At 42.2% G+C, this 20,225-nt stretch overlaps 1 protein-coding gene across 1 annotated transcript in view; it reads left to right on the top strand.

Moving 5' to 3' along the window:
* The window catches only part of LOC308284598 (guanine nucleotide exchange factor VAV3-like), a gene marked incomplete at both ends in the record, with an annotated part of 124,773 nt that overhangs the window by 7,722 nt on the left and 96,826 nt on the right, over nucleotides 1–20,225 (top strand). Inside the window, 9 exons of the mRNA XM_080725264.1 lie at nucleotides 2,018–2,134; nucleotides 10,462–10,520; nucleotides 11,089–11,154; nucleotides 12,387–12,513; nucleotides 13,478–13,570; nucleotides 14,935–15,003; nucleotides 15,633–15,736; nucleotides 16,895–16,994; nucleotides 18,133–18,228. Of these exons, the coding sequence (XP_080581390.1) occupies nucleotides 2,018–2,134; nucleotides 10,462–10,520; nucleotides 11,089–11,154; nucleotides 12,387–12,513; nucleotides 13,478–13,570; nucleotides 14,935–15,003; nucleotides 15,633–15,736; nucleotides 16,895–16,994; nucleotides 18,133–18,228 (831 nt within the window). The remainder of the gene's footprint in view (nucleotides 1–2,017; nucleotides 2,135–10,461; nucleotides 10,521–11,088; nucleotides 11,155–12,386; nucleotides 12,514–13,477; nucleotides 13,571–14,934; nucleotides 15,004–15,632; nucleotides 15,737–16,894; nucleotides 16,995–18,132; nucleotides 18,229–20,225) is intronic.

Below are 20,225 nucleotides of genomic sequence, written 5' to 3'. Positions count from 1 at the left end.
GACTGAGATTAGCTGTTCACAAACTGCGAGGACGCACGGACGCACGGACGCACGGACGGACGCACGGACGCACGGACGGACACACGGACGGAGGGGAAAACATACTCTCCCTCAGCCTTCGGCTGGTGGAGACAATGAAGCACACAGAGAAAAACTCAGTGGTGCACCCTCTAAGAGGCGGTGCCCTGGAGAAGCCCAGCAATAAGGTGAATACAAACAAAATTGGCCCGTGTTCACTTGGTTAAGGATCTGAATACCGGTACTCTGATTTCACACACCTTTCCTGACCTGCAAAATGGACGTATCGACAAAGACAACCTTCTCAAAGGCACTGTATACACTCCTCTGAACAATGACATCCGAGAAATCAACCATACCGGTATATGCTTGGCTGACTTATCTACCTGTACAGAAGAGAGAGTCTACTTTTCAGCCGACTCAATTCAGGAGGACGATCACAAGGATTACGTGCCTGTGGAATTCTCAGATTCAGAATCTCAGATTATCCATATTTGGGCAAGACTGACATCATCAATATGTCATCATACAGGGCCATGCCAATCACATACATATAGTGAAAGTAGTGCAGTTTGCTGTGGCTCCACTGAGTAGAGTAACACTTTCTGGTTTCACTTCAAAATATAGGACAGGGGAAGTTTGTGAATATCGGCTTGCAGTATGCCACCACGCACGCACGTCAATATGGCAATATGCGTACGCAGGGCCACGTCAGAATCAAACAAATCAGAATAAATAAACTTTATTGTCACATCACTTTACAGGTGTAAAAGAAGGGGGTGAAATTCGTTCCATCGTTTCTCTTGTTTTCCAGAAAGAAAGAACAAGAAACTGGAGGGGTGCAACACCTATAGAATAGCAGGGGGAAACGATGGGCATTGGCCAGGAAACGTTGACTGCTCTCCATTCAGACATGTCGCCACTCCGACATTGACTTCTTATTGTCGGAGTGGCAACACTTCCATAGAGGTTAAGTTTAGGGTTAGGGTTAGAGATACGGTTAGTGTCGGAATGGAGACATGTCGGAAAGGAGACATGTCGGAATGGAGACATGTAACCCCAGGAAACAGCCTGTACAAAACATACCCTACAAAAACTAGATCAGTGGTTCTCCATGTGGGGTCCGGGCACCAACCTGGGTTCCTTGAGGGGGTTCTCTGGGGTCCCATGCAGCCAAATGAGGAATATTTTAACCAGTTTGTAATTTGGCTGTTCGAAAATAGCCGACCTACAGGCTAGCAACGTGTCACGTTGCAATGCATTGTGAGATTCTGGATCTGCTATACTCATTTTGAAAATGTAATAATTTCAAAAGTTTTAACACGGTGCGAAAGCTTTTCAGATCTCTGCGGCCAAATATATATTATTAACGTGGGGGTCCTTGACATAAAAATATTTGAAAACCAACTAGATTCTACAGGACAATACCCATACCTTTCACTCCAAATTCTGTCACTGCTGCAACCAATTCCAGGAGAAACACAAACAAGACATATTTTATTCCCCATGAGCCATCAGTCTGCATAACATGCAGGTTTACTTTTGTTTAATTTGGTCACTCTCATGCTTGCACTTTTGTCTTGATTTGATTTGAGTGCTATACAATGATGCATTTAATGTGATTTAGTAAATACGGTAGTCTTACTGTTCTTCTACTGTGTGTGTGCGTGTGCGTGTGCGATGATGACTGAGTGAAAGAGTAAGGAACAGGGTGACTGAGTGAGTGTTTTGGCTGGCACGTCGTTGTTGGGCAAAACATGCATCATCACAACCATGGCACAGTGCCAACTATAATGGGGAGGAGCAAAGGGACCATATGAGTTTCCCCCCATGTCAAACTGAAAGTCTGGTGTCATTACTCCTACTTCACAAATTGTGGAAAAACCTGAAGAGAACTTGATACTAGAGCCTGTGAAATGTTAATGTTTCACAGTTTATTTGTTTTATTTAAAAATGTTAGGAACATTTTAAAAGTGCATGTTGTTGTTGTTTGATACAGTTCCTGTGCTTGAAGAACATCCGGACGTTCCTGACGTCGTGCTGTGAGGTGTTTGGGATGAAGAAAATCGACCTATTTGAGGCCTTTGACCTGTTTGATGTTCGGGACTTTGGAAAGGTAACATCAAAGACCCCATAATGAAAGAATTCTGTGTTGGGCACACACAAAAGGAGCAAAGATTGCCGATCTACAAACTCAAAGTGCCTTGCATCGCGCCGTGTTTTGAGCTTATAGATCTGCTATTTTCCCCCGTTTTTTCCAGCTGACAGCAATGATATCTTCCTTGCTATGGAAAGCCATTGATCTTGAGACAGTCAATCATTCTATTCTATTCTATTCTATTCTATTCTATTCTATTCTATTCCATTCCATTCCATTCTATTCTATTCTATCCTATTCTCTGTCTATGGTATTCGTTTTATTACATGAACTTTACAATTCAGTTCAATAATCTTTACTCTATTATAATATATAATAGATATTTGTCCCCTGTCTATACAGATTCAGATCACTGTGAGGCATACAGACAGCATACATAATAGAATACATACGTACTGTATGTCCCAAAGATCCCCATATGTGTGTGTGTGTGTGTGTGTGTGTGTGTGTGTGTGTGTGTGTGTGTGTGTGTGTGTGTGTGTGTGTGTGTGTGTGTGTGTGTGTGTGTGCGTGCGTGCGTGCGTGCGTGCGTGCCTGCCTGCGTGCGCTCGTGCAGCTGCGCGCGCGCGTGCTTAGTTCATACCTCCAAAAGTAAATACTTGTATTTAATTCAGTTTGACCAGAAGCAGAGATAAAACGATTGAATGACCAGAGAGAGGTCAGTCTACCTCTGCTATTCTTTATTCTGCAAACTGCTGCACCACTTGAACCTCTCCAAAGAGAACAGAGATTACAGTAGTTTACTGGCCCTTGTGTGATCTGCATAGTAGACCATACCACAACGCCGGTCTCTGTCAAAGTGTGAGACAATACAAACTGCTATGAGGCTATTTACCGATAGGTTGGCCAGACTGTTTCTAGCACAGACTGTTAGTGTTAAATTCTTCTTTCAGTTCAGCATGTTGTGCTATAGTGAATGAAATCCTAGTCATTGGAGTCTGCATGGCCAATCATTGGAGTCTGGGCCAAGGAAGTTTGCAGACAAACTGCAATAAATCTGAAATCCCAATCATTGGCCCAGACTCCCTCACCAGCTCCACTCATGACCTCTCCCTCAACATTGACGGCTCCATTGTCACTCCCTCCACCCAAGTCCGCAACCTTGGTGTCATCTTGGATCCCAGCCTCTCCTTCCAGTCCCATGTCAATCAGATCACTATTACTGCCTTCTTTCATCGCCACAACATTGCCCCCCTTCGCCCCAGCCTATCACACACTGCTGCTGAGGCACTCATTCATGCCTTCATTACTTCATTTTTCAAAGAAGTACAAAGGCTTCTGAGTTTATTTGATTGGGTTTAAATAGAGCGGGTGAGGTATCATGGTTCTCTGCCTTCCTAACATCAATATTCCCAACTAAATCTTTGCTCAATATTCTTTTTAAAATAGCAGATCTACAAGCTCACAATGTAACGCAATGTGACACATTGTGAGCTTGCTGATCTGCTATTTTCAGATAGCCGAGTAGTAGTAGTAGTAAAAGTAGTAAAACTGAGCCTAGTTTCTTCTATGGGGCTTATTTTGATAGACCTGGAAAATAAGCCTTCTTTGGCTAAATCTGGCAACACACGATTCCCTGTTCACTACGTTACTACTAGGGAGGAAGTGAGAAGATGTTGAACGAAGCAGCACACAGAGAAGAACTCTGTAAAAGGCAATGGCGGCGCCCATGGAGAGGGCCAGGAATAAGGTTATGACTCAGTCAATCGGGTACACTTTCCCTTGAGATTCTTGCTCCCTTTTCTGTGTAAGTTCTTCACGTACGACTTCCCAGTAACTTACAACGTTGACGCATCATCATAACGTCACCAGGCATTTAGTGCAGTTTCTCAACTAGTGGTCGATAAAAACAAATACCTTCATGGACCACCGATGGTCCACGGACCATCCGCTGAAAACCCCTGTCATAGATGACTGGCAATGGTGACTGTGATCCACAGGTGTCATTAGACCTCTTCTTGATAATTAAGACAAATATGTCAGTATTTGGGGATGGATGCGGTTTGGAAATCTCTTCCCGTACATACCGGAATAAACATCCCAAGCCTGTCCAACTCTTGGCGTGCTACAGTAGGTCTCACCCATAGACTGAGCATTAGTCACTCACTGCATAACTGACAGGGTAGCCATAGGCCTTTCCCCAAGCCTGTACACGGAGGGCCCCAGGCCTGTACACTGCATAGGACCCTGGAGAGAGATGCAATGAGAGAAAGAGGAAAGAACAAGGGTTATTTCTCAGTATAAATTATATTTCCTGAGCAGACAAATTAATACATACTACATACATACATACATACCGGTACATACATACAGTACATACATACATACATACATATATATATACTGTACATACACACTGTACATACACACACACACACACACACACACACACACACACACACACACACACACACACACACACACACACACACACACACACACACACTCACGCGCACACACACACCGTCCCTGTCGTGCAGAAACCTCGTATGTCCAAGTTTCAAGCGTGTACATTTTTTCGCAAAGTAAAGCACTTCTTTACTAAAACATACAAATTTGAAACTTGGAGATACGAGGTTTCTGCTCGACAGTGACGATATGCATGTACCGGTATTTGACAACTCATTTATAAAATAAATTGCCATTGTGCCACCCCCCACCCCCAACGTTCTCCTTTCCTTCCTGTGTGTGTGCGACGCTGCATGCAGGCAGCGGATCTTCCTCAGACCACACAAACCTTTGAGGTGGTCTTTGAGCCACCAGCTTCCTTCAGCAGCGCTTGTGAGTCAAACAATGGCTCAAATAACCGATCTACAAACTCACAAAGTGTCGCAATGTGATGCGTTGTGAGTATAGATCGCCACGCGGCAGTATCGTACGGCGACGTATAAATGAATAGTTTGATGCCCTCTCTGTCCCTGTCAAATAAATAAATTACCGTACTTAAAAATATATAATTGGCAGAATTACTAGTTATTATCAATTAAAAGATCTCTTGACATACAGTCACCTGTTGCAGGTGGCACTGCAATGTAGAAACACTCTGTTACAAGTAAAAGTCCGGAATTCAATTTCACTTGAGTAACAGTACAAACCTATTGGTATAAAAATATACTTAAAGTACCAAAAGTAGAAAGTACTTATTATGCCTGAATGTCCCATTTCAAAGGTTTTCAAATGTATGAAATGTATAAAATATCCTTTGATAATAGCAGATCTACAAGCTCACAATGCGATGCATTGCAAGCTTGTTAATGGGCTATCTTCAAATGGCCGAAATGTATATAGAGCTGAAGTGGTTAATATGTTTTGTAATAATAATAAAAATCTACAAAGTAACCATAGTTTTCAAATTGTCGTGGAGTAAAAGTAAAATATTTTCCTCTGAGAACACTGAATACTCCAGTAAAGTAAAAATACCTCAAAATTGTACTTAAGTACTTAGTTACTTTACACCACTGCACACAACATCCATCAGACAGCAAGATGCAGCCATGTGCAAACATGCCATATTTTGAAAAGGAAATGCAAAACCTCTATCCCAACACGTCACCTAGTCTTAAAAACCCACTTCTTCATAAACACACGCAGAATGAAACCACTAATGCAGAGAGGTCACTCATTTCATTGCTGAGCTACAAGTATCACCTTAATTATATATGACTCTGTAAAAGGTTAAAGATACAGATGTCTTTGCAGTGCAATAGTATCAGTTTACTGCGAGCAGGACTATTTAAAGTAACAAGCACACCTGGTTTGAAGCGAAGCCACAGAACACGCACACACGCACGCACGCATGCACGCACGCACGCACGCACGCACGCACGCACGCACGCACGCACGCACGCACGCACACACACACACACACACACACACACACACACACACACACACACACACACACACACACAGGAAACTAAGAGAATGAGAGTGATCATGTTTTGCACTAAATATCTAAACAGGCCTGCAAATCCAGAGCTTGAATTTGTTTTTGTTTTTTTCGAGCTGGATTTGCATGCCTATTTTAGTTCTTGTTATCCATATTCATATTCATATCATCAACAAGAATCTGAAGAAACCATTGATGAGATGAGCTGAAATGTTGTAAACCTTGTTTACAAGTGACTTGTAAATAGTGAATAGATGCAAAAAATAAACGCTGTAGTAAATTACAACTGCGTTTATTGTCGCATCTATTCAGCATCTATTCAATATGCAAATAGATAAACAAACATTTTAAATATACTTGTTTCAGTCAACCACCATTTTTTTGCAGAATATATAACACTAGCCCTTACCCGTTCAAAGATATGAGCTCCAAAATGATGTGCAGTGTGTGGGTTATGGGATGTGCACTGTGCACACAGTATATGAGGGATGGAAAGTAACTTTAACTGGTGCTTGCATGATGTAGGAGCATCAATGTAAGAAACCTGTTTCGTTTAATGGCTACAGAGATACTGTCCCCCCCCCACACACACACACACACAGAGCTGGTTAAACATTTTGCCTCATGCTAGATGCAGAATAGATGTGCCTCATGCTAGATGCAGAATAGATAGTAGATACACCATAAAAATGCTAATATACAGCATACGATTTGTGAAAGTGACAAACGGGCTTCACATTTATGTCAGGTGTGTTCATATGCTAATGGTGATGCGATTTCAGATCAATTGCTCCAGCCACTGAGGAGAAACGCTGTTACAGACAGACAGACAGACAGACACTCAGACATTCGCAAAATTATAGTATAGATAACATATCGAAAACTGTATGAGGTCTTTAAGCCTTAAAGTGGGACAGAGGGCCTTGATGAGGTTTGAGGGGGGCTTGACATTAAAAAGTTAGCAAATCCCTTTGCTAACTTAATGCAGGGTCTTAATTACTGTATATTGTTGTGTCTATGGGTGAAATGCAACAATGCATGGCAGTGTACTCCAGTCCAGAAGTGAAACACACAAGCATCTTGGATATAGAAACCCCCACCACCACCACCACCCCCCATTTCTGCTCTGCAGTATTCAGCCCATGTATTTATTGTAAGAGAGTGAAAGTGAAACATGTCAGTGTGCTTGTCTGTGATGAGTGGCCCCTCAGGACTCATTAGAGCTGTTCTACTTCTCTAAGTGGTAGTCAGTATTTCTCCCAGTTTATGTGGATATCTGCAGGCGGCTCCAGGCGTCTTTCTATCCGTTCTAGCCTGTTGGGGCCTTTAGACGAATATAAAGACATGCAGAAGAACTCCATGGTTATCCATAATATGTGTAGTACAGTATTAAGTATGTGTTAGAATACAAATGTTGTATACGTATATACAGGGGCGTCACAAGGGGTAGGAAAGTGGGACTGAGTTACTAGGGCCCAAGGTGGAGGGGCCCTAGTAATTTTAGCTATTGAAAAATAGCAGATATACAAGCTCACAGCGCGGCACCGAGTGCCGTGCTGGAACTAAATATTTTGAGATGGGGGGGGGTCCCTGGAACTAAATATTTTGAGATGGGGATCCGTGGCCAAGTTCATATCATTTTGGGGGTCCTTCACATGAAAAGGTTTGAGCATCACTGACATGGAAACATGGGTTTCTTGCACACATTTTCACAATTTTTCAAAAATAGCAGATCTACAAGCTCGCAGCGAGCTTGTATATCTGCTATTTTTCAATAGTTACCATTCATGGGAGGCCCGCAGTGAATCCTTGTACTCAGGGCCCAGAATTTGGTGTGACGCCCCTGCGTATATATGTATTGTACATATTTGTAGTATATGAGTATACTGAAAGTCTATGCATAGTATACTTTGTGCAGTACATAATTAGTAGTGTATTTGTACAGTATGCATACTGTATGTAATGTATATTTGTTATTATATCTGCTACTGTTATCATCTGCCTCATGCAATTGCTTTTTACCCAAGCACCTTTATGTATACATTTGACACTGCTCATAATGAGCTTATCTGTAGGCCAGGGATCTTCAACCTTTTTTCAGGCCAAGGTACTGAGAGGGAGATGAAGCAGTGACCTCCTCCACTACATATTGTATAAAATTGTGTTGTAGATTAAACTTTTTCATAGATTCCTTAAATAGCTTCATTGACAGCAGACAACACTATCATCAGTGTTGGATTGATGTTAACTCTTTTACCGCTTTGGACGTTCCCGTTCGCCCCATTTTTCCCAGCGGCGCGATGCCAATTGTACGTTCTTTGGCTCGTTCTTTTGTACCTTGTTTTGATGTCTGTAAACTGATGAGGGGTCGCGCGGGTGTGTACCGTAGAGACAGCTCCCGTAAAAGTGCTCTCAAAAACCCACTGGACGTTAGCATCAATGGAGTAACAACACTCTTCCTTGTTATTTTCTCTGGGTCTATTGCTCTGTAGCGATTGAGCTGTCTTGACGGACGGTAGCCGCGGCCATTTCACATTAATTCTTGCATGAGGCTGCCCTCTACTGCTAGTATAGCGAAAGTACACCTATTTAAGGAGAAAAGAAAATAATAATGATGAAAAAAAAAAAGAATACATCTTTGTCAATAACATCGCAAAGGTAAGGTGCTTTTGCTGGCACAAAACCCAATAAATAAATAACATCTGGCAGTAAAACTGTTAATGTGTATTTTTCAGACATTTAGTCAATACTTCGTAAACCCGACCTTTCACTCTGTACTTAGTCTGCTCTTTTTCCCCCTCTACACCATAAAACCTCTTTGCCAAAACTGTATATCTGCAATTTCTTTTGGCTAAAGATCTCTTCAGAATGGGGATGCTGGGGTTCAAGTGGTTAATGTTTAAAAAAAAAAAAAGAATTTGGCAGCCCCTTGTAGTAACTCTGAGGACCCCCTAGGGGTCCCGGACCCCCCCTTGAAGAACCCTGCAGTAGGCTATATGTGACTTGTTTTCCTGTTTCTTTCTCTCTATTTCTGTCCTCATTTCTTGAAACGATGCAAACAATGGGAGTTTGTGTAGTACGACACAGAATTTCACCCACTGTTGTTAAGAGTAAACCTGGGATGTGAAAATAGTTGAAGTTGAAGTTTATTTGTAGCATAATATGGATGTGTGCGTGTGTCACATTAACTTATACGTATACCTCGGTGTACAGACAGAATAGCTGCCTTCTAGCAGTATACACACGCACAGAGACATGTTCTCAGCCTCTTTCTGAGATTGAGAGCGTGCATGCGCTTGCGAGCGCACACACGCACACGCACACACACACACACACACACACACACACACACACACACACACACACACACACACACACACACACACACACACACACACACACACACACACACAGTGCAGAGTGGTGAAGAACAGTGGGATAGCATGACCACTTCCTACAGAGATCACACCTTCCCTCTCACATCTCTCAGCGTGTCTCCGGTTCCGTCTTTCTGTGTTTCTGAGCGTTCCCTACCGAGAGCTTTCTGCCTCATCTCATCTCCCTAAACAGCACGCATGACACTATTCCTACATTATTACCATATGTGCACAGTGTGTTTGTGTGTGTGTGTGTGTGTGAGAGAGAGAGAGAGAGAGAGAGAGAGAGAGCATGTGTGTACATTTTGAGTCGTCTGTGTATTTGCATGTTTGGGATATAAGTGCATGCAGTTTGCGTATGGATGTATACCCGTGTGTATGTACATTTGAGTGATTCTCTGTGTATGTGCATGGCACGTGTATGTATATGTATGTATGTATCTGACCATTGTGTGAATGAGTGTACGTTTCTCTCGTGTGTTCCAAAAAAACTAAAAAGAAAGAAAGAAACAAAGAAAGAAACAAAGAAAGAATGAAAGAAAGAAAGAAAGAAAGAAAGAAAGAATAATTTTAACCACTTTATCCATATCTTATACCGTGGCCATTTAAAAAATAAAAAAACCTACAAGCTCATTTGTACATCTGCTATTTTTGGGGATACCTGGCACAAAAAGTATCAATTCCACGATGTAGAAATACTCTGTAAAAATCCGGATTTACTTGAAAAAGTAAAATTACAAAAGTATTATCAAATGGACAAAATGTATAGTGGTCATTGTACGTTTTGTAATAACATTCTACTAGTTAGTAACTACTAACTAAAGTTAACTTGATAATTGTAGTGGAGTAAAAGTACAATATTTGCCGATGTAGTGGAGTAGAAGAAGTAAAAGTATGCTCCAGTAAAGTAAAAAATCCTCAAAATTGTAATTAAGTACAATACTTGAGTAAATGTACTTACCATTTTCCACCACTGACTGCTATAAGCATTCACTATTACCTCTCCTTCACTTCAACAGGTGATGGACACTCTCTCAAAGCTCTCCTACACAGCAATCGCTCAGCAAGCAGGATTCAAGTAAGTCACACATTATCCCCCCCACACACACACGTGTGTGCACACCAAATTTTCCAAATTGCCAAATGATGTAAGAAAGAGTATCCTCTTGTAGATCAGATATTTTCACAATATTTATTTGTTGAAGCGAGTCAAACTAAATGTAATGTCAATTCCAAGTGCTTGTCAGGGAGGGAGATCCCCAGTTCAAATATGATTCTTTTTGAGCGGTGCTCCTGGAACAGGAGCTAAGCTCCAACATCTGGCTTTGTCCGGTTCCCAAACTGGTGGGAAAAACGTCCGGGGCTAAAGAAAACTGAAGCGTGGCCTACATCTGGTCTCTAGATATGGCCTACATTTTGGCACAAACGGCTCACAGTTTGTTGTACGCTCAGGGTCCCATTGGCCAAGTGTCGCAGGACACGCTGTGATTGGTTAGCAGGAGGACCCTATCAGGTGTGATTTATTTTCGGTTAAAGGACAACTCCACCCTAAGTCACTTCTAGGCTCATTTTCCTACTTATATTGATCCCAAAAGACTGTCCATGGGGTAACTGGATAATTATCTTTTCTCTCTCTCTATTCCAAGGCCCTTCCCAACCGAGGAGAGCCTGAAGGATGAAGACATCTACAGTAATCTGGAGGACATGATTGAGTATGTATGAGCCTTTTCCTCTCCATGGGCCGATTGTGTGCATTGGTTAAGCGTGATTACTTCACTGAGCAGTGTTAGCGCAACTCCAGACACCCACCCTCCGCTGGTCGAGAAACTCACGTGCAATTTGCTTCACAAAATATAGCTTTTGGCTTCGTTTCTACATTATGGCATCAGAGGAAACAAGTGAGTAATTCTGTACATCTGTGCTGGTGTGTTCACACACCTCCTACAGTGGAGGACTCCTGGTGTATACGTGACGACTGTCACAGCGCTATCGTTGATGGACAGATAGTCAAGAGTGAATGGAGATGGGTTTCACTGTTTGGTTCAGAAAAGACTGCTGAACTTCCTTTATGAAGTAATACATTCTTCAATGGATAGTAGTCTTATTGCCAGTGGGGTGTTGAGCATATACTGTATATAATTTTGTTCTAAATATCCATAGGTTGACAAACTAGACTTGGCTAAATGTTTTGGACACTTTGTTTTATATTGTGTAGATATGCATGGATTTTCAGATTTAGTTTACACTGAAATTCAGGCCCAAAAGTCCAACATAAATGAATAAATATGAATTCTGAAAGCTACTGGAAACTTTTGACCTTTATGAAGCTGATAATAATAATTATTATATAATAATAATCTTTTATTTATAGAGCACATTTCAGACATGAATGCAGTTCAAAGTTCTTTACATTCATGTAAAAAAAAAACAGGTTAAAACAATGCAATAACTTAAAAAAGAAAAGAAAACTGTTAACATTGAGATCAGTTAAAGGCAAGGTTATAGAAGTGGGTTTTTAGCTGCCACTTAAAGCCGTCAACCGAGGTAGGAGGTGCAGGGATGTGGTTGGTGAGTAATGGTGGAGTGTGGTTGCAGGTGATGTTGACAACAAATTCAGATTTAGTTTTAGTGATAGTCTTTGGAATACAATTCAAATGAGTTTTAGCCCTGTTTTAGTCATCTGAAAGGATTTAGTGTCGTTTTAGTCGACTAAATCTACAGTTGATTTTTATCGACAAAATGAATTTTGGCAGGCCTTGATGGCGTCGTAATTGCGCCCTGAAAATAGCAAATCTACAAGCTCACTGTGTGTGTGTGTGTGTAATTGCGCCCTGAAAATAGCAAATCTACAAGCTCACTGTGTGTGTGTGTGTGTGTGTGTGTGTGTGTGTGTGTGTGTGTGTGTGTGTGTGTGTGTGTGTGTGTGTGTGTGTGTGTGTGTTAGTAAGAATTCCCCTGAGGATGAGGAGGACTTGTACTCATCGGTCTACAAGCTGGAGGAAGACTACGATGACGAGAGTGGAGAGATCTACGAAGACCTCATGAAGACCTCCGAGCATCACCAACCACCGGTACCACGCACGCACGCACGCACACACACATGCACACGCACGCACATGATACATCGTCTAGCCTCCCCTTGCCAGCTTGTAGATCAAGCCCGTTTGTCACTGACTGGCCCTGTTACAGATGTTGTCCAAAAATCATGCAGATCGGTACACAGTATCTCTGTAGCCATTAAACGAAACGGGTATTTCTTACATTGACGCTCCTACATATTATCATGTAAGCACCAGTTAAAGTTACTTGCCATCCCTCATATACTGTGTGCACAGTGCACACCCCATAACCCACACACTGCACATCATTTCAGAGCTCATATCTTTGAACGGGTAAGGGCTAGTTTTCTAAAACTTGTGAAATGGGACATTCGACATAATGATTACTTTCTACTTTTGGTCCTTACTGTAAGTACATTTTGATACGAATACTTTAGTACTTTTACACAAGTACATTTTGAATACTGGACTTTTACTTGTAACAGAGTATGTGAGCACTTCAATATTGATACTTTTTCTTAAAGTAAAACATTCGACTGACACACACGCACACACACACACACACACACACACACACACACACGCACACCACACCACACACACGAACACGCGCGCACCCACGCGCACCTTAAAGGAGCTATAGTCAACTTTTTCATTGTAGGGCCGACACTTTGTTTACATCCTAGTCTATGGACTAGAATGTAAACAAAGTGTCGGTCTGACAATGGCCAAAATGATTATTTTTATCATTATTTTACGCTTTTTGTGGTCATTTTTGAATAGAAACACATATGAAGCTTATTTTTTTATAAAATATTTTCGAAACATAAGTTTTATTTTAGCATCTGTTTTTCAAGAAAAAGTTGACTATAGTAACACTCCTTTAATGTTGAATTATTGAGACAAAACAAATCCATAAGCTTCCACTATAGCGAAGCGGTCATGATGAAACACATGTTTGATGTGCTTCCACCAGAAGCAGGTGGAGAGAGATGTCAGGAGCTGTTGCTTGATGGAGATCAAACAGACGGAGGAGAAATACACAGAGACTCTGGAGTCCATAGAGAAGGTACATAGAGCTCTGTTCTCCTCTGCTGTCCTGGGAGATGTACCAGCGACTGAGACCTGTAGATCAGTAGTTCTCAACCTTTTCAGGCCGCGACCCCCAAAGGCACTAAAAGATGAGGCATTACATTTTGTTTAACATGGTTCTATTGTGAAAACAGCAGATCTACATGCTCACAACGCCTCTCAACGCGAGGCGTTGTGAGCATGTAGATCAGCTATTTTCACAATTTCTGCCTCTAATATTTGACAATTTGGCCAATGTTTAATTTGTCATTTTAGAGGTATTAAAAAGTCCTTAAATTGTCATTTTAGAAATGTGCAGATACCCTCTATACACTTAAACTTTGTTGGTTTGTTTACTGTTGAGTGAGAAAACAATGTTGCACATTAAGTTAATCATCTGAGGAAAATAGCCGATCTACATGCTCACAACGCCAACACGCGGCGTTGTGAGCATGTAGATCGGTTATTTTCACAATAGAACCGTGTACAAAATGTAATTCCTCAACTCTTAGTGCTCGTCAGGATGTCAGGGTATTTTAACTGGGTCCCCAGTTAAAATATGATTATTATGGAGGTCACGGCCTGAAAAGGTTGAGAACCACTGCTGTAGGCTACTGGGCTTTATGGATTCATTAATATATACAATAATCTTTTTCAAAACTCACAGGGCCCTATTCTGCGAGTCGCAAAGGACGACTTCACCCAATTTTCAACCTATTAGCGAGGACCAGTTAAATGAAGATAGGTTGAAAATGAGTGAAGTCGTCCTTTATATATACCAGGTCTTATGACCTAAGACCTGGAGGTGTGGCCAATGCTGTTGTTTCGCTATTTTGTAGGGGTGTAACGATATAGTAAATGAATAGAAAAATCTATTTTAATTTGCAATGAGCTACTATATCGTTTGCAAAAGCAAAATATCGTACCGTTTTGGCTCTGTATCGTATCGTTTTAAAAAGCAGTAATAGGTAACTAATCGTTTTCCAATGCAAATAATTGATTGCATGGAAACTAAGTATTTGTGCCTTGTATTTGGCAATTTTAAGAGGGAAAATGAAAAAGAGGGGTTTAATTACCTTTCCATTCCATATAGCTACTCTTGGTCTCGAAGAATTTGTGCAATCTCTGGGTTCATGTCAAGGTGGGTTTGTCCATATGTGTTGAAATATAATAGGGTCTCACTGCGCATCGCAACGCTTGCCGATTGTCTATTTGCGTTACCTCTGCAAAGAATTAGGGACGCCAGTTTGACAGTGGTTAATAAGATCTTCAACGTGTGAATCTCAAAGTCACCACAGAGGTGAAACGTTCTGAATGAATGTACCCGCTGAGATCTCCCCACCCGCTGTTTCTTTCTTGCAGTATTTCCTCATTCCTTTGAACAAGTTCCTCTCTGTGACAGAAATCGACCGAGTTTTTACCAACATCCCGGTGAGTTCTCCGCCAGCCTTTCTCATGTTATTATGTTGTGAGACAACATGAGGCAGGGGTCTCCAACAGGGGGTCTGGATGGAACCCCTAGGGGGTCCTCAGAGTTACTACACGGGTGCCACCAAATCTCTGTGTGATTGTGATTTTTTTTTTTTTTTTACATTAACCACTTGAACCCTAGCAGCCCTAGAGAGGAACATTAGCAAGGTGTTGTGGGCTTGTAGATCGTCTATTTTCGGCAAAGAATATTGTTGTAGGGGGGAGAAAAAAAGAGCAGGCCAAGTTCAAGTGGGTTTAATGGTTAACTGTCTGAAAGTCCATTACTGTAACGTGAATCCAACACAGCGCCACACAATGATGGTGCTGTCAAAGAAGTCTATGAAGCTATCTATGAAATCTATGAATAATCTGGTTTCATCTGCAGCACAATGTTATACGATACGTGTGTGTGTGTGTGTGTGTGTGTGTGTGTGTGTGTGTGTGTGTGTGTGTGTGTGTGTGTGTGTGTGTGTGTGTGTGTGTGTGTGTGTGTGTGTGTGAGGGGGTCCCTGCTTCATATCTCTATCAGCTAAGGGGTCCTTGACCTGAAAAACATAAGCATTACTAATGACCTCTCTCTCTGACACCAGGACCTTGTCAAAGTGCACAAGAGCCTCATGGTGGATGTCCAGGACTCTATCGTCAACAAGAACGCCTTAAACCTCTACCAGGTCTTCATCGCCTACAAGGACAGGTATCTATCAGCAACTACTAGACCTGTATACCTTACTGTACACACACACACTCACACACACACACACACACACACACACACACACACACACACACACACACACACACACACACACACACACACACACACACACACACACACACACACACACAACATGTTGCTTCTTCAGGGGTTCTCCATTGCAGTGGTTCTCAAACATGTTTGTGCCCCAAATTAATATGGATTTGGCCACCGACCCCCATCTCAAGAGGTTTTGTGCCAAGGACCCCTAAAAGAGAAGACTAAAGCTGGTTGCACACTGCTGCGTTTTTCGTTGCGAAATGCGTTTTTCAGGGCAAGGAGAGAGAGAGAGATAGAGAGAGCAAGGGACCGAGTGGTGCGCGAAACGGGCGGCAGTGTGCAAACGTGACTGACATAACGTGAGGTTGATTTTTTTATTTGCGTGCTCCGAAATTCACTCCGATATTCGGCCCGAAAAACGCAGCAGTGTGCAACCACCTTTATGTTTAAAAAGATTTGAAATTAATCAAGATTTTCCAGGCATTTTTTCTTTTCTTTTTTTTTCTTTTTTTCTTTCTATAATTTTTATCCCACGATTTTGCAACCCATTTTTCACCCAGTGCCAATTGCCTATGTAATCCTGGGCTCTGCTCTCCCTCTGCCGCGCCTGGGGAGACAACGGACTGACCTCATGCTTCCTTCAATGCATGAGTAGTCCAAGTTGTTTCTTTTCACCTGACAGGGGGGATTTCCCCGGGATGGACGTAGCGCATGGAAGGAACACGTTATTCCAACCAGTTCCTTTCCCCTCCATCAGGTGCCCCGGCTGGCCAGGGGGAGGCATTATTGAGACCAGGATTACTGCATGTTTTTGTGAGGGTATCAACCCTAGGAGACACGGGGAGAACATGCAAACTCCACACAGAAAGGCCCTATCGCCGACCCCACCTAGGGTGTGGGCGCTGATGACGCTGATTTACTTCAAAAACAGCCTACCTTCTGTACCTTACGCAAACTGTTAATAAAGTATTCAATCAATCAATCAATCAATCAATCAATCAATCAATCAATCAATCAATCTGTCAATCTCAATCAATCAATATGATCTCAAAAAGATCAAATGCTAGGACCTGATCTCCTGTTGTCTCTGGCTTGCAGACTGCTGATCTATGGTATATACTGCAGCCGAGTGGAGACGGCCATCGCAGTCCTAGACGTCATCTGTAAGGAGAAGGAGGATGTTCGACTGAAGCTGGAGGTCAGACACATTCTGAACACTGGTGTTTTATTAAGGAATTAAACTCACCACATCTCAGCATCCCTGTTTACACACACATTTTGTATATACTTGTGTATGTACTGTATGTGCGTGTGCACACTGCAGGCAGGCGCACACACAATTTACAATTTAGGCATCAGGGACGTGCAGAGAATTTTAAAGAGGCAGGGGCTGAAATTTCTAAACGGGCCTTTTGGTGAAAATATTGAAAATAGCAGACCTCCAAGCTCACAACCGAGCTTGGAGGTCGGCTATTTTCGGTACTTGATACAACACTAAACTATAAGCATAAAAAGGCAATACTGAATATGTGGCATACAGCATGGACGTCTACACAGAGAGGGCAATTCTTTCAACATAAGATGCTGCATTCAAGTTCAGGAGAGTTTGGACAAGGCAATTCTCTCGAATGCTGCCTTCAGGTATGGCATGGAAAGAGGACATTTGCATTTCTGTCACCATAGTAAAAAACTGCATTCATGGTCTGGAGAGGGCACTTTTTACAGACGGGTAAAAGGGCAGGGGCTCAAGCCTCCTTTGATGTCTGTGTTAGGTATTTAGCAGACGTGTTTTACCCCTTTTTTCTCCCAAACTTAGTCCTTTTGCCAATTGATTCCCAGGGGCGTCACACCAAATTCTGGGCCCTGGGTACAATGATTCACTGCGGGCCCCCCATGAATGTTAATATTGAAAAATAGCAGATATACAAGCTCACAGCGCGGCACCGAGTGCCGTGCTGCGAGCTTGTAGATCTGCTATTTTTGAAAAATTGTGAAAATGTGTGCAAGAAACCCATGTTTCCATGTCAGTGGTGCTCAAACTTTTTCATGTGAAGGACCCCCAAAATGATATGAATTTGGCCACGGAAAAAAAAAAAAATCTCAAAATATTTAGTTCCAGGGAACCCCCCCCCCCCCCCCCACTCGGTGCCGCGCTGTGAGCTTGTATATCTGCTATTTTTCAATATTTAAAGTTACTAGGGCCCCTCCACCTTGGGCCCCAGTAACTCAGTCCAACTTTCCTACCCCTTGTGACGCCACTGTTGATTCCTCCCATCAGTGCTGTTTTGTCCTACTGACTCACTGGCAGTGTTTAATGGTTGTTCTCTCTGCTATAGGAGTGTTCCAAGAGGGCCAACAACGGAAAGTTTAAACTGAGGGACCTCCTGGTTGTTCCGATGCAGAGAGTCCTCAAATACCATCTCCTTCTGCAGGTACATGCTTTCAGTCTTTATGCATCCAGGGAATATTATCTGAGGTTTGTTTCAGCGACTAGTGGGACTGAGTTACTAGGGCCCAAGGTGGAGGGGCCCTAATAACTTTATCTATTGAAAAATAGCAGATATACAAGCTCACAGCGCGGCACCAAGTTGTAGCCGAGCTTGTAGATCTGCTATTTTTGAAAAGTTGTGAAAATGTGTGAAAATCTTTGAATATATGTATTTTTTAAGCGAACATTTCTAACTAATATTTTGCTTCTGGGGGTCCCTGGAACTAAATATTTTGAGATCGGGGTCCGTGGCCAAATACATATCGTCTTGGGGGTCCTTGACATAGGTTTCTTGCACACAATTTCACGATTTTTCAAAAATAGCAGATCTACAAGCTCGCAGCGCGGCACTCGGTGCCGCGCTGTGAGCTTGTATATCTGCTATTTCTCAGTAGTTAACATTCATGGGGGGCCCGCAGTGAATCCTTGTACCCAGGGCCCAGGATTTGGTGTGACGCCCCTGTCAGCGACACTACTGTATATTAACCCATTAAAACCGTGTCATTTTAGATTTGAGCTAAAAAGCATTATTTTATACTTTGGCTATTCAATAACACATATACAAGCTCGTAGCGCGTCACTTCATGCTGTGCTATGAGCTTGTACATCTGCTATTTTTGAAAATGTGTGAAAATGTGGGACTCAGCCGCCAAATACATATAATGTTGGGGTTCCTAGACATGAAAACATTTTGAGCAGCACTGATATAGAAACACATTTTTTTCAGAAAACTGTTAGGATTTATAAGACATTTGTAGTAATGGGATAAATATTCATAGGTACTATTACACACCTGGGAGGAGTCACCCAGGACACAACACTCCCCTTCATTGTAAACAATGCACTGTTGTTTTGTTGATGACCTATTCAACAGCTCATCTTGCACTTGTCTGTCATGTCATGATCAGAATGACCACATGAGGGCGACATCCTCCATGTTTTGCTCAATTCACCAACTCAGTGTCAAAAAAAAAGAAAGAGAGAGAGAGAGAGAGAGAGAGAGAGAAAATGATGCCCAAGTGATTCTTGTCGAACTGCATGGATTTTTGAAATGAAGATATTCACACTTGCGGAACATACAGAAAAGGCACAGGACAAAATATGAACAGAGAAAAGAAGAAAGAAAAGATAATATGTGATATTATGTATAGTGTCTGGGTAGCTCAGTCGGTAGAGCTCTCGCCTTTGAACCGCAAGGTCATGGGTTCCATTCCGGGCACCGCCAACTCAGCGTATGAGTAGCACGGCTTGGCAAGTCGTGCGGCAAGTACTGGGAGCTGATGGTAGGTGTGGCGCTCCACCTCAGCAGTCCATCTCCCAGGGGTCTAGCGCATTGTAACGGGGACAGACTCCCGCGTGTTACTGGCTGATACCGACAATAAGCCACTCCCGACCTACTTGTTATGTATTTTCATTCAGCTTTCCAAGAAGTGAATGTGATATTGTTTATTGATTTGTTTATTCTGGTGTCTTATAACCCCGGGTCTAATGACAAGACACGAAAATAAAGATACATTCATTCATACATACATTCACGCACGCGCACACGCACACGCACACACACACACACACACACACACACACACACACACATTCCCCAGACACCAGAAACCAGGCCCAGTCCACTGCGTAGCCTACTGATATCACTGTTAGAGAAATACTAGAGAAATAAGCAACAATGAAAACAAACCCAAAAAAGAAGCCTGTGTCACACAAGCACTTTTTTAAACATAATAACCGATCTACAAGCTCACTACAGGTGGCGATGCTACGTGTTGTGAGCTTGTAGATCTGCTATTTAAAAAAAGAAAATCTTGACAAAAGTGACAAATACGTTCATTTTGGGGATCCTAGACATAAAAGGATTTGAGAGGCGACCCTCATATGCGATGCGACGCTTTGTGAGCTTGTAGATCTACATTTTGTACTTTTGTACTTTTA

Source organism: Nannobrachium achirus (assembly GCF_963921795.1).
Source record: "Nannobrachium achirus genome assembly, chromosome: 5".
Taxonomy (NCBI): domain Eukaryota; kingdom Metazoa; phylum Chordata; class Actinopteri; order Myctophiformes; family Myctophidae; genus Nannobrachium; species Nannobrachium achirus.
Note: the sequence above shows the minus strand (reverse complement) of the source record. Positions and strands in the feature narration are given on the sequence as shown.